At 37.8% G+C, this 16017-nt stretch overlaps 1 protein-coding gene across 7 annotated transcripts in view; it reads right to left on the bottom strand.

Moving 5' to 3' along the window:
- The window catches only part of PREPL (prolyl endopeptidase like), a 51752-nt gene that overhangs the window by 6067 nt on the left and 29668 nt on the right, over nucleotides 1-16017 (bottom strand). For all 7 annotated transcript variants that reach the window (XM_007970770.3, XM_038006246.2, XM_007970771.3 and 4 more), the window contains 5 exons: nucleotides 14525-14741; nucleotides 13725-13910; nucleotides 7835-8032; nucleotides 4118-4293; nucleotides 1895-2111 (listed from right to left, as the gene is read on the bottom strand). In XM_007970770.3, coding sequence (XP_007968961.1) covers nucleotides 1895-2111; nucleotides 4118-4293; nucleotides 7835-8032; nucleotides 13725-13910; nucleotides 14525-14741 — 994 coding nt within the window. The remainder of the gene's footprint in view (nucleotides 1-1894; nucleotides 2112-4117; nucleotides 4294-7834; nucleotides 8033-13724; nucleotides 13911-14524; nucleotides 14742-16017) is intronic.

Here is a 16017-nt window from a genome sequence, read left to right on the forward strand (position 1 = left end):
AAAAAAAACAAAACAAAACCCACAAAAACAACAAAAATGAAGGCTGTATTTTTCACTTAGCTTTGTTTTCTTCTGTTAACATGCTTTTAGCTTTCCCTCATATTAACATTAACCAAGTATAGTGAGTCATCTGTAATTCTTTTTGGCTGCCTACCACCTGAATTTTACATTTGAAAAACCTCCGACCTTGTCAGCTACAGCCTACCTCTCACTGTAGAGATATTAAGTGCTAGACAGCCTCTTTCCCATTTTTCCCTGCAGCTTGGGAGTAGCTGTGTGACCCATGTGTGACTTGGGTCTATCAACCAGACACATGTGCTCTACACTCTGCACGGGAAGTCAGTGATTCAAAGAAGCAGTGATCACAGACAATTTATTCTGGCAAAAGTGCCACAGCTATATCCAGCTCTAGAAGTTGCACTGGTAGTGTGAGGTGATTTGTGCTTGGCAGAGGTGGCAGTGATAGTTTCATTGGGCCAATTCTATGCCTCTGGCTGTGTAGCCTCTAATACTGGTCTGAACATACCTACATTTCCCTAATGCCCTTTAATCCCTTTTCTGCTTAAATTAGTCAGGGTTGATTTTTGGTGCTTATAATTAAGAATTTTGACTTATACATGTATAAAAGGTTGTCTCCTATTCTTTACTATAATAAGCAACCTAGGATAAATATCCTTCTCATTATTTCCCTTTAAATTTCTGAAAGTCAAAAGCTAGTTGCTTTTTCTTTAAACTATAAATAATTCTGTCATTATTATATTTGTGCACAGGTTTCTTTTTTCTCCACATTTTTCTGTTTTTAAAAAATAGACTTACAGATGACTACTACTATTTAACACTTATTTACAAGCCCACAGTATAAACTTCCCAAACTCAAAATAAAAAATCCTGAAAATAATTTACTCTCTCCCATCTCAGTCACGGGAGTATCTAACCAGGAAGTAGGAGATATTTTTCAGAGTATCTAACCAGGAAGTAGGAGAATGATAGCAGTGAAACCAACTGCTACAATGTTACTTCATAATTTTTGACACTGGGAAAAGATAATCATTTTCAGAACAGGGTAAGATATTTCAATAAAAATACAGAAAAACTATGCTCAAACGACCATTAAGAATGGACTATCTAAAAATAAAGAGCCTATAAATCTAGGACTGAAATGTTGATGGGCAGTAGCCTGTCAAGGTGACCAGGAGCCAAAGGACTCAGTGCCTTCCAGAGTCACAGCATGCTCTGTCTGGCTTTCTCAACTGGGACTCATATATGCTTCAGTGCTTTTTCACCAATTCTAAAGGTGCTTACAAATACAAATGAGCAATGGAAATAGTCATTAATATCTTTCAGTGGAAATCCTTAAAAATAATAAAGAACACTGTCAGAGAAGAATAAGGGTTAATAGTTGGATTAAAATAACTTCAGAAGTTCTCCTCAAGCTATAATTCTGAGTTTAAAACTTAAAAGCTTTATTATACTCCTATGCTATGGTAAAACTGTAACTGAAATGTTTTTCTTTCCTTTTTTTGACACAGAGTCTTATTCTGTTGCCCAGGCTTGAGTACAGTGGTTCATTGCAGCCTCAACCTCTCAAGCGATCCTCTTACCTCAGCCTCCTAAGTAGCCTCCCACATACTACACGTATGCGCCGCCACCAAGCCTGGGTAGTGGTGTTTTTTTTTTTTTTTTAAATTTATTTTATTTCTTGCAGAGACAGGGTCTCACCATGTTGCCTAGGCTGGTCTTGAACTCCTGGAAAGCACTCTGCCTACCTCAGCTTCCCAAAGTGCTGGAATTACAGGCATGAACCACTGCGCCAGGACAAAATTTTTTTTCTTAGAGTAGCCTATGGCTTCACACCTCCACCATTCCATAAACAGTAGAGACAGGGCGTACTCACCTCCAAAGTCACTGCTCTCAGCAGCTCTGGATTAGAATTACACAATGCTCCCGCAAGCACCCCTCCAGCACTGAAAGCAGTCAGGGTTGTTAGACTTGGCTGAGAAAAGCCTTGGCCATGAAGCGTCTTAATGCAAGCCTCTAAGTCAGCAAGGCCATTGAGTTTTTTAGTTAGGCGGCCATCAGCGTGCCACTGGAGGCCTAACTCACCACCACCCCTGAAATTGAAGGGCAAAAAAGTTTTAGAGGAAAAAAACGTTAATGATGTAGGCTGGGTTCAGTAAACTATACCCGGAGGCCTGTTTTTGTGTGGCCCTGGAGCTAAGACTGGTTTTTGCTTTTTAAAGGTTGGGTGAAAACAAGGAATGTGCAACAGAAACTGTATGTGGCCTACAAAGCCTAAAATGTGACTATGTAGCTCTTTAGAGAAAAAGGTTTGCCAACTCCTGATATAGGCAATCCAGAATTGATTCAACAAATAGGTTTTGAGTGCCTGCCCATTTATTAGGGATTAAGTACAGACCTTAAAAGTAGAAACAAACAAAAATCCCCTACCCTGGAGAAGATAGTAATTTTGTGGGGTAAGAAAACAATGACTTCCCCAGCAATGTGGTCACTGCTGTAACACAAGTGTATTTAAGGTATTATAGGAGCAGAGGAAAGAATATCCATCTGCCAGGTGAGGGGTACATATACGAGTCAGGAACACAAATGCTTTTATGGAGATGATACCTAAACTGAGTTGTGAAGGAAAAATTTGAGTTTCCAGAGGGCAAAGAAAAGGCATTAAGACACAGATACGACACAGCGTGTGTAAGGGCAAGGAGGTGACAGAGCATGTCATTTAAAAGACATGACTTCGGGGGCCGGGCACAGTGCCTCATGCCTGTAATCCCAGCACGTTGGGAGGCTGAGGTGGGCAGATCACTTGAGGTCAGGAGTTTGAGACCAGACTGACCAACATGGTGAAACCCCTGTCTCTCCTAAAAATACAAAAAATTAGCTGGGTGTGATGGTGTGTGCCTATAATCCCAACTACTCGCGAGGCTGAGGCAGGAGAATTACTTGAACCTGGGAGGCAGACGTTGCAGTGAGCGGAGATTGTGCCACTTCACTCCAGCCTGGGAGACAGAGTGAGACTCCGTCTCAAAAAAAAAAAAAAAGACAAAATAAATAAAATGAAAGGACATGACTTTGGAACCAGGCCAAGGTGGGCGGACTGCCTGAGCTCAGGAATTCGAGACCAGCCTGGGCAACATGGTAAAACCCTGTCTCTACTAAAATACAAAAAAATCAGGCTGGTGCGGTGGCTCATGACTGTAATCCCAGTACTTTGGGAGGCTGAGGCGGGTGGATCACTTGAGGTCAGGAGTTTGGGACCAGTCTGGTCAACATGGTGAAACCCTGTCACTACTAAAAATACAAAAATTAGTTGGGAGTTGTGGCAGGCACCTGTAATCCCAGCTACTCGGGAGGCTGAGGCAGGAGAATCACTTGAACGCTGGAGGCAGAGGTTGCAGTGAGCCAAGATCACGCCACTGCACTCCAGCCTGGGCGACAGAGCGAGACTCCATCTCAAAAAAAAAAAAAAGTCAGACGGTGTGGTGGTGTGCGCCTGTAGTTCCAGCTACTCAGGAGCCTGAGGCATGAGAATCGCTTGAACGGGAGGCAGAGGTTGCAGTGAGCTGAGATTGTGCCACTGCACTCCATCCTGGGTGACAAAACAAAACTCTGTCTCAAAAAACAAAAGGATATGATGATAAATGCCAGTACAGAGATCAGTCAGACCATTAGGAGTATTATACTGGGGAATCTGGACTTTGTTCTAGAAATGGGGAGGTGGAAAATTTTAAGCAGAAATACAAAATAATATTTGTGTCTTGAAAACAGCTGAAATATAATGGAAGTTAAATGGAAAACAGGAGTTCAGATTTAGAGGCTACTTAAACCTAAATTCAGGAGAACTGAATGGAAATAATAATGTTACTAAATAAGTATAGAGTCTGGTACATCTATGCAAAAATCCTAAAAACCTATCCTTTTGCTTTTTGGATCAACTAATCTGTTACAGAATCAAGTTTTACCAGCACTGGTTTAGGAATACACAAATTGAGTAATAAAAATGGAAATATTAAATAAGCTTTTGTTCCCTGATACATTGCTATTCTTGACATCTGTCACAATGGTCTAGCACTTACATGCCAGGTAAAACATGCTGACTCACCGAACATGGCAGTATGCTAATATCCATCCATCATCCACCAGGACCCGCCTCTCAGGCCTGAAATTCATTTTCAAATCCATTCCATAAGCTCCATATACATGTATCAAGAGAGGTTTCTTCTGCAAGTCCTCAGAGTCAGTTTTGTGGAAAACAGTCATTGGCACTAATTTTCCATCCTAGAAATGAAGAAGTACTATGTATGTAAAGAAGAGTCTTTTATAATAACATTTTATCTCAATTTAAAATACACTGAGGTGCAGTGTCCCCACTTATGTGCTACCTATTGATATTGAGCACAAACTTGTTTAAGAAAAAGAATGATGGTCTCTAAAAATACATCATGGCTTTTGGTTTCAGCTACCTTGCTGTCCTATAGTATTAACCAGAAAAGAGCAGCAAGATTGGCCTGAAAACATTTTATTAAATGTAGCTTTTCATGACAATAATGTAATTTTAAAGAGTTCTTCACCACCCACTATAACTCTAATTTTAAATTTTCAGATGAAACCAAAATACTTACTAAGGTTAGAATTCCTAGTATAGCATTCTTCCTATGCCTAGAGCTAGATATTGACATTTCTCACTTTTGAGTATCTGACTTTAGTCAGCATATTTGTAAATACTCAATTTTTTATCCTCTGTAGTCAGAATTCTCAACCATTAAGACTTGAAATCTTACTGACGTTACTGATAACTACCACAATCCTCTTCAAAGGCCCATTTAACTTTATTTAAAAAAAATTTAGGCCAGGCGTGGTGGTTCACGCCTGTAAATCCCAGCACTTTGGGAGGCCGAGGCGGGCGGATCACTAGGTCAGGGGATCGAGACCATCCTGGCAAACATTGTGAAACCCCGTCTCTACGAAAAATACAAAAAAATTAATTGGGTGTGGTGGTGGGAGCCTGTAGTCCCAGCTACTCGGGAGGCTGAGGCAGGAGAATGGCATGAACCCAGGGGGGCAGAACTTGCAGTGAGCAGACATCATGCCACTGCACTCCAGCCTGGGCGACAAAGCAAGACTCTGTCTTAAAAAAATAAATAAATAAATAAAATAAAATAAAATAAATTTAAAAAATTTAAAGTGCTTTTAAAATTTTTAGGTAAAATTCTTTGTAGGGTTAAAGTAAGTTAAATTATTTGTGGAGTTACTTGTAGGCTATGTAAGCATCCTCCAATGTAGCTCAAACTCATCAATTCCAGTTGATTGAAACTAGGCAGTCTCTGAACAGACAAAAGAACTAACTCTGATCTACCTTCCACAGCAAAAAGATAAATTGGTTTTCACTTAAACTAATGAAATAGCACTAGTTTACATAAAGAAAATAAATAATATAACCAAGCCACTCTCCGTATTTTCATTCTCATTTTGAAAACTTCACTTTGGGGCAATAACTGGAGACATCAAAATATTATCAAATAAGGAGGAAATCCTCCTCTCATTCTTCTTTAAAATACCCACGTTATGACATTGTTAACTTTCACTTTTAGTAAGATTCATTTTAAAACTTGATGTAGATTAATTTCTATAAAACAATATGGGTCTTTTTGCCCCCCACCTCTTTCCCAACTTCAATTATACAATCAGAAAAACTTGCTTGTTGAAAACTTTTGAAAGGAAGAGGTAAAATAGTAGCTAGTCCTGTGATGGGCTGGATCTGGGTTTGCCAGCAGTACTAAAATGCCTGTGGAAAGGTACAGCAGCTTCCATTCAGCAGCTGCTTCTCTTCTCCCCTCTTGGCTCTCCAAGAACATGGCGCTTAACTGTTCTTCGCTCTGTCACCCAGAGCTGAAGTGCAGTGGCGCGATCTCGGTTCACTGCAAGCTCTGCCTCCCGGGTTCATGCCATTCTCCTGCCTCAGCCTCCCGAGTAGCTGGGACTACAGGCGTCCGCCACCACGCCCGGTTAATTTTTTGCATTTTTAGTAGAGATGGGGTTTCACCGTGTTAGCCAGGATGGTCTCAATATACCGACCTCGTGATCCACCCACCTCAGTCTCCCAAAGTGCTGGGATTACAGGCGTGAGCCACTGCGCCCGGCCATAATGATTATTTCTAAGAGGTGCAGCAAGCAAATGGTACTGAGAAGCAGTCATTTAAGATTTATTTGTTCTGTATTTTTGCATCTGTTTCAACAAGCATGTATTGCTTTTGTAATATAAAAATATTAATATTTAAAGATTTTCAGAGAAAAGCAAATGAATTAAAGAAAAAAATTCCTAAGAATAAAAGGCTTGTGTTGTAATTCACTGTGTCAGCACACATAAAATTATCTGATATATGATATGCTAAAGTCTGATGACTCCTTAAATTCAAGGCTATAGTTTATATATTAATTTGTTCCCTACTTGCACAAATTTGTAAATTCTATATATTGAGTATACCTGGAATATGGATATTTGTTATTTCCTTTTCTATGTCTCTTCTCTCTCTACTCCTCACCCTGCCAATCTTCCCTCTTTTACTTGATTTTGACCATAATGGCCTCCTTTATATTTGATTTTTTCTGAGACAGGATCTTACTCTGTCACTTAGGCTGGAATGCAATGGCGTAATCACAGCTCACTGCAGCCTCAACCTCCTGGGCTCAAGCAATCCTCCCACATCAGCTTCCCAAGAAGCAGGGACTACAAGCATATGCCACCATGCCTGGCTAATATTTTTGGTTTTTGTAGAGATGTCTCACTATATTGCCCAGGTTGGTCTCTAACTTCTGGGCTCAAGTGATCCTCCCAGCTTGGCTCCCCAAAGTGTGGGGATTACAAGTTTGAGCCACCGTGCCTAGCCCTACACTTTCTTTTTTGTTTTGAGATGGAGTCTCGCTCTGTTGCCCAGGCTGGAGTGCAGTGGCAAGGTCTTGACTCACTGCAACCTTCGCCTCCTGGGTTCAATGGATTCTCCTGCCTCAGCCTCCCGAGTAGCTGAGATTACAGGCACCTGCCACCACGCCCAGCTAATTTTTTGTATTTTTAGTAGAGATGGGGTTTCACTATGTTGGCCAGGCTGGTCTTGATCTCCTGACCTTGTGATCCACCTGCCTCGGCCTCCCAAAGCATTGGGATTACAGGCATGAGCCACTGCACCTGGCCAGTCCTACACTTCTTGAATTTTATAATTTCTCCCCAAATTCAGGGCCTCTGTACAAAATGGAATCCCCTGTCTCCTTTCTAGTTTACTCTTAACCATCCTAGTGGTCTTACCTGAGACATAACTTCCTTGGAGAAAACTTCCCTGATCTCTCTCGACTAGGTAAAATCCCTTTGCTCTATGCTCCCACTGTACTCAGTATGTCTTCTTTTGCAGCAGTCAGTACGTTATTAATGACTTTTTAAACATGTCATCTTTCCTGCTAGATGTAAGCTCCATGAGGGCAGGACTGTATCAGTCTAGTTTACTCTAGCCACCTTCACAATTTTTACCATAACTACATACCAACTCTGACTATTACTTTTTTCTTAAAATCAACTTTAAAAAATCAGACATAAACATGTAAAATAAAAAGCTTGACATGCTATACATTTTCTAATCCATGTTAAAACAAACATGAGTATTAACGTTAAAAAAAATTCACATACCCCTAAAGTCATTTGGGTATTAACTATGGTCTAAGAAATCTACGTTAGGAAACCGTGCTAATGTAACTCCAACAATTGCATGGCATCTGGCAAACAGGATGCTTTCAGTAAATGGGAGCTGAAAGTGAAGATTACAAGACCTACCTTGCTTTTGGCTTCTAGGCGTAAAACACGACTAGTCTTTGTGATTGGGTCTTCATGCCCAGTTTCCTCAAACAGTTTGCCTTCTGCAAACTTGTACGTGTAATATTTTGGGGGACGTATTGGAGAGCAGAGTTGAAAGGGGCAGTTCTTTGGGTCAGAATTTGTATCCATTATGAATCCACAGGCCCAAGGAGGGAGCTAAAGAAATAAAACAGCTATTTTTATTCTTTATTTAGGCCACCAAGTATCATTAATTAAATTTCTAAGTCTTCTCCAAACAAGATGATGTGGATATGTAGTTTACTTTTTGTTACCACATGATGCCTCATTCAAGGATTACTTTATCACAACAAAATATATTTCAAATAAAAAACAAAACTGTACATTAATGACCAATAAAATAAGACAAACTGTAGGAAAATGATTTATCATGATTCTAGCTTTACATGAAATTGGCTTTAACATAAAAGTTTATTTTGGGGTATAAGCTTGGACAATAAAATAGTAAAATGGAAGAATAAGAGCAAATCAAATAGTAATTCCAGAACCTACCGACACTGCCAAGATCTCCACTCTCAAAGAACGTGAAATCCCTCACATGAGTGTGTTTTTCATAATTTACCCACCAGTTCTTACCCTGCTGCCTGGATAGCCACAGTGATGACAGTTATTATTTCAAGGCTATAAACGGGCTCAGCAGCATTAAGGCATTTGCAATTTGTTTCTAACTTTTAGCTCCTAGGCTAACCATTGTGCAGAACAAAACCTTTTCTGGCACATCTACTCTGAGAGACTCACAGCTATTATACTCAAAGTTCTTAACTTTAAGAAAAAAGGAAAGGAATCAAAATTTATTCTCTTAGAGCAGCAGGGTCCAGCTTCAAGCCTTCCACTAACATCCCTCTTACACCTTTTAAAGAACTCTGGTAAGCAGGTTGACAGAGTGTTAGAAATGGTACCGAGAGGCAGAATATTAAAAGAAAATTGCCTTTCTTTCCCTGAGTAATTGTAGAAAGAGCAAATTCCTTAGAAAATCAGAGGCACAGAAACATCACTGGTGGGCACTATTGAAAAAGGGCAGCCGGGGATTTGTGCATAAAGAGGATACCATTCCACCTGCAGCAACTACAGCCAGAGTTTATGTTCTCTAAGCAAATTTCTTCTTCTTTATAGAAAAAAAAATCCATTTTCATGAAACACATTAGTTGCAATCTCTAAAAGTTCCTAATGTATGCTTCTCACATTGAGGGTTGTTTTAAAGGATAACTTGTCTATTTAAATTTAAGCCATAACTGGAGAGTAAAATGTAAACAAAAATTGAGAAATCTGGTAGCAGTTATAAGCAAGCAAACTGAGACTTGAGAGGGGAAAAAAAGAAGCATTGCTACAAACCTCATAACCAGGCCTCAGAGTGAGGGTACAAGGTTCCTTAGCCCATGGAAGCTCAAGTTTTTCTGCCCTTTGGTGAGACTTCAGGACAGTCTCTATGTGACCCATGTAGTAAGCTGTCTTAGCTTTGGACCAAGTGGTTCCAAAAAAAATCAAAAAGTATTTTTGGTGTTTTTCTAAAACTAATGGGACCAACGTTAATGTTTTAATCATAATAAAAACTGTTTCAAGGCTATGGACTTTTAAAAGTTCATCCAGCTAATGCAGATATAAGTATTAACTAACTCAAGGATATCTTAAGTTAGTTTCCTATTGAGATAAGCCTGCAGTGTATTTGTGTATATTAATGGACAGCACCAGAGAGTATGTAGGCCAGGAGAAAGGGAGACATTCCTTAGATACCTGACAGAAACAGGTTCAGTTTTAGCACTCTAACAGCAAACTATAGTTATTTCATCAAAAGAATGATTAAGACCTACATGCCAAAAGAAAAGTAGCCTGACTATGCAGACTCCTTCTCTAAATAAAACTGATGTTAGCATACAGCAAAAAACGTCCCAACTGGCCTCAATTAAATATCATAACTTCTTTTTGTGACCAAAAAAAAAAATACTTCCAGAAAATACTGATGGCATGATGACCAAGGATAGGAGGCGAGTATGTGAAGGGTTTTACATTTCTACTGCTAAGACAGAATTTATTTATTTATTTAGAGATGGAGTCTTGCTCTTGCACCCAGGCTGGAATGCAGTGGCGTGATCTCGGCTCACTGCAGCCTCCACTTTCCGGGTTCAAGCAACTCTCCTGCCTCAGCCTCCAGAATAGCTGGGACTATATGCGCCTGCCACCATGCCTGGCTAGTTTTTGTATTTTTAGTATTTTTTGTATTTTATATTTTTTGTATTTTTAGTAGAGACAAGGTTTTGCCATGTTTGCCAGGGTGGTCCTGAACTCCTGACCTCAGGTGATCCGCCTGCCTTGGTCTCCCGAAGTGCTGGGATTATAGGCTGAGATTGAATTTAAAAAGATCTTTTAGTCAAGTGCCCACTAGGCAGAGACATTACATATAGAAATATTTTATAATGCACTCACACTTTGGTTAAATATTTTGTCTTTTGTGTATGGCACTATCTGTGGATATTAATTAATATTATCCAGGTTCATAAAAACGGTCTGATCTATAAAATTCTCTTTATTATATACCAGGTACTAACCAGAAAGATCAAGTAATATTTAATTCCACTTGATGATGACTAGAACATTATACAAGTCATAATAGGTACTATCATTTGGGAAGGGTCAGAAAATGAAGAGATAGAAGATACAGAATAAATTAAAGGCATAATGTTTGTTCTAATGGAATTTAAAACCATGGAAACTGGTGCATATCTTTAAAATAAGAATACAAAAAATATAAAAGGTCATTATTTACTTAGAAGTCAAATCATATAGCAGAGTAAACTCCACATGACATTTCTAACTTTCCTGACATAGAATTTTGTTGTAACAAGTGCATTGCTAGAAATTATATATCCTCTCCCATTCCTATTCATACAGATTGAAATAAGAATAGATGCTCCACCAGTTTCCCAACTGAAAATGTCTAAATTTAGCACCAGTTAACATCTAAATGGTTAGCCATAGGCAGAAGATGGAAAACTGGATCCCTTCCTTACATCATATATAAAAATCAACTCAAGATGAATTGAAGACTTAAATGTAAAACCTAAGACTATAAAAACCCTTGAAGAAAACCTAGGAAATATAATTCTAGACAAGGGCTAAGATTTTATGACAAAGATGCCAAAGCAATTGCAACAAAACCAAAAATTGGCAAATGGAAACTAAAGAGCTCCTGCACAGCAAAATAAACTATCAACAGAGTAAACAGATAACCTACAGAATGGGAGGAAATATTCACAAATTATGCATCTGACAAAGGTCTAGTATCCAGAATTTATAAGGAACTTAAATTAACAAGCAAAACAGACAAAAACAGAAAAAAATCCCACCACCATAAAAAAGTGGGCAAAGGACATGAACAGACATTTTTAAAAGAAGACATACATGCAGCCAACAAACATACGAAAACAATATGCTCAACATCACTAATCATTAGAGGAATGCAAATCAAAACCACAATGAGATACCATCTCACATCAGTTAGCATGACTGTAGTTACAAAGTTAAAATATAACAGATGCTGGTGAGGCTGTAGAAAAAAGGGAAAGCTTATACACTGCTAGTGGAAATGTTAAGTTCAGCCACTGTGGAAAGCAGTTTGGGAATTTCTCAAAGAATGTAAAACAGAACTATGATTTGACTCAGCAGTCCCATTATTGGGTATATAACCAAAGGAATACAAATTGCTCTACCATAAAGACACAGCACACATTATGTTCATCACAATAGCAAAGACATGGAATCAACCTAAATGTCCATCAGTGATAGACTGCATACAGAAAATGCAGTACAGATACACCACAGAATACTACACAGCCGTAAAAAAGAAAGAGATAATGTTCTTTGCAGCAACATGGATGAAGCTGGAGGCCATTATCCTAAGCAAGCCAACAGAGGAACAGAAAATCAAACACCACATGTTCTCACTTAAAAGTGGGAGCGCAACATTTGAGTCCATACAGACACAAAGAAGAGAGTAACAGACACTGGGGCCTACGTGAGGGTTAAAGGAGGGTGAGAACTGAAAAACTACCTATTGTGTACTATGCTTATTACCTGAGTGACAAAATAATAGGTATATTAAACCCCTGTGACACACAATTTATCTATTAAACCAACCTGCACATGTACCCCTGAAAGTAAAATAAAAGTTAAAAAAAAAGAAATACTATCTAAAATAATAATATTAAAATTTTAAAAATTAGCAAGTGAAAAGAAATACTTTGCACTCCAGCAGATGAACAATAAGGAGATACCTCAAGTCAATCACCATTTTGGTTTTAGGATACTTACATAGTGTCCTAAGAGATTGGACATTACATTTGATCTTCTGATTTTAGGGAGTAGCTGGAGAATTTCAGTTGTTTCAGGTCCTTGTTACATCTTATTTATACCAATAAAACAATCTCAAAACTAGCTTCCTGCCGCTTACTTCTTTTTGGTTTAGTGTATCCTAATATGGCTGTCACTCCTCAAACCATTCCCTTGCTCAAAAACTTCAAATGTTACCTTTCATAATTTATTAATAAATTCCTCAAATTGACACTCACAAAAAGTCAAATCATGGCTTCATCCTCCAGAAATGTATAGCGCTTTAATAAAACAGAACAATTAACAGTTCCCCAAACATTTTCAGAATGTCAGAGCATAGCGCTTCATTTGATGGCTTTCTCATCTTGGAATACCATCCCCTCTCCACCTGTCAAAATCCTATCTCTCCTCTTTGGTTTATTTCACATTCAACCAACTTTACCAAAAGCTTGCCTGGGCCTTCTTTCTCTAGTTTGAGCCCCACAGCACATTTTATGTTTTTGATATTACTTATTTAAATCCATGATATATTTGACCTTTGTGTACTAGTCTAATCTTATTAACTATATCCTCCTTAAGGCTAGGATATTCTACTTTAACAGCTTTTGACTCTATAATGCCCGATACAGTATTGTGCACATAAAAGTTCAATAAAAAGCCACTGAATTGATTGAAATTGCATTTTGACAGGAGTTTTAACAATGTGGAGTTAGGGACATATAAGTGGTCTATGCTGTTTGCTCATCAACTGGCTCAATAACTCTTTTCATATCAAACAAAATGGAAGCCATCCTCTTCCCTTCAGTGCCTACTACCTTAACTCACATGTTAATGCTGCTTTAAAACTAGGCAATAAGGTTGTCATTCACCAATTTTAGGAAGTTCACTTGTGAAGGCAGGTTATCTTTCCTGGTAGCCACAAGCAGTATCAACTAGTCAGCTTGCCAAGCAGTCTTGCCACTATTACCCTTCTGTGCTGCTGTAGCGATCACTGCTACTCCTACATTGAAAGAAACCAAAGTTTGCTCGCTGCATTCCCCGTGGATAAGAAAACTGGCAGAGAGAAGATGATGCAGACACAAGCATGTAGTGGCTAAAAACACAGTGGGTACCACTACTGTCCCTTTGGGGATGTGGGACGGGGGAGCAGCAGTCAGTGTTTAGGCACCAGTTACCAAGTTTGGCCTGAGTTATTGCTATACCTAAAGTTGTAGAGATATATGAGGTATAGAGAAATACAGAAAGAGAAATATTAGCACTTAACTCTACTTCTGAAGTCCATGCCATAAGACACTGTTTTAAGTAAAACTGCATAAAAAGCAAGATCCTCTAAGTAATTCTAAGATAACCCTCCTAAACCCAACAGTGAGTTTGCTAAATTCCCTTTAAATTAAATTCCTTTTAAGAAAAAGAACACTGCTGCCACTATTCAAAATGTGATGTTCTGTTAAACTAAACTGCATATATATTTTGATTAATAGTATTAACTTCTGAAAATTAAACATACCTTTAGAGACCGAACTGAATCATCAGCCAGACCAATCACATTAACATAAAGGAGATTGCTGTGCTTCAGAAATAGAACACAGTGATCCTTAAACATGTCCAAGTCTATCACTTTTGTATTTCTCTTCATTGTAAAAAATAAATCCCAATTCATAATTGCAGGGGTATCAGCTGCTGTTCTCATTAGCTACATGGAACAAAGTTAGAAGACATATAGGTAAGAAAACATGAAGGCTACAGCATCCAGATATGAAATCACTGAGAACTAGACCATACTAGTCCTCACTATTTTATGAAGAGCTGAAGGAACTAACTCTACATCAGGGATAAAATGTGACCATCACCATATGAATGAGTCCTGACTAGCCTGCTGGGTGGCGAGACAGTATGACCCAGTGCTTAGCCAACCACTGGACATTTGAGTGAGGGCATTGACAGCTAGCTGATTGACTACAGATACATCAGTGAGCTTAGCTGATACCAGCAGAAGAACTGCTTAGCTGAGATCAATCCAAATTGCCAACTCATAAAATCACGAGTTTATAAGTTTGCTCTTTTAAGCTACTAAGTTTGATTTTGATAACATAAACTCAGGACAGAATATGTTTTATTTACTAACTTTTTAGGCACAATGAAAATATGTAGAAGCATTAGCTCTAAGGGAAAAGAAATGGGATTGGTTATACATAGGAAGGTGGCATCAATTTATAAAACAATGAGCTCTGGGAGCAAGAAATGTTGTTGATCAAAGTGTGATACTTCTTAACAGCCCAAATGGGAACAAGGAGCATCTAGGGTTACCTTAAATTCTGTAGGCTCTCCAACATTAGTGAGAATGTATAATTCATCATCTCTGTGTTCAACATAGTAAAGGACCCCATGTATTCGCTTCTGAATAAGCACTGGTGGGTCCCAAGGGCTCAGGCCATCTATCAACCACACTTCAGAAGTAGTCTTGTTCATAATATTTATGGTGAGGAAACGACTATCTTTTGTAAGATAAAGGAAAACAAAGTAGCTAGAGAGAGAGAGAGAGAGAGAAACATGAGATCACAGTTTATTTCAGATGCATGCTACCTTGTTAAGGACAGTATCTCAGAGTCGGTATACATGTTGATTTACAATGCAGATAGGAAATAAAAATAATTCCTTAGTGAATATCACTTGTAACTTTAACAGTTAGCTATTATTTTTCTCATTTTCTCCTAAAGGGCATTCAAAATCATTTACTTCTAACATTTTATCATGAATGTTTTTCAAAAATACAGAAAAGTTGAAAAAACCATCTCAATTCTATCATTGCTAACACTTTGCTATATTTACTTTATCACATATCTGTGCATCTATTAATCCATCTTTATTTGGATGCATTTCAAGGTAAACTACAGACGTCATATCTCAATCACATGAGTAGATAATACAGCTTTTTGCTGAGAAGAGGAGATAAAATTTCTATAGGAGACACAAATAGGGAATAAAAGAGACACGGAGTTATTTTTATTTTCTTCTTTCACTGTATGCATCTTGGATGTTTTTTTTCCTTTCTCCCAGTTTTCATGACAAAATAGAATAGGAAGAAAACCCCTCACAATCTTACTAATGTAACACATTTAAAACATTAACATAGCTATTTTACTTTTTGTATTTTTCCTTCTAAGGTATATTTCATGCATGTCTTTAAATAGATGTAATTATAATATAGATACAATTTTTGATTCTGTATTTCTTATTTCATATATCAATTTTCTCGCTACATGAGTTGAAAGTCTTTGTGATTATTATTTTTAATGGCTACCTAATATTATAACAGGTTTAATGGCTACCTAATATATGTGATAATTCTTAAAAATTTAGATTTTAATGTTTCATTATAATAAACAATATAACAAGGAACATATTCATGAAGATATTTTCCCCTTCCATGATCTTCACAATTATTTTCCCAGGACAAATTTTTAGAAATGGAAATACTAATTTAATAATTAAGTGTATTTTTATGACTTGATGAATATAATCAAATAATATCCTAGAAGCACTATACTAACGTACTGGGTGGCTTTAAATGTTATATTTATAGTTTTCCTTATTATAAAAGTAATTTATACTGAAACTACTGAAAAATAGAAAGAATCTCAGTGTCCCCAGATAACAGCTGCTTATAGTTTGGTAAAATTTCTTCTGTATTGGATCACATTACCATGTTTGTCAGTCGTATGTCTTTTGTGAAATGTCTGTATCTATTTTAAACTTGGAATGTAGCTTAAATTATTAATATGTAAATAGTTCTTTATAAA

Source organism: Chlorocebus sabaeus, chromosome 14 (genome assembly GCF_047675955.1).
Source record: "Chlorocebus sabaeus isolate Y175 chromosome 14, mChlSab1.0.hap1, whole genome shotgun sequence".
Lineage (NCBI taxonomy): Eukaryota > Metazoa > Chordata > Mammalia > Primates > Cercopithecidae > Chlorocebus > Chlorocebus sabaeus.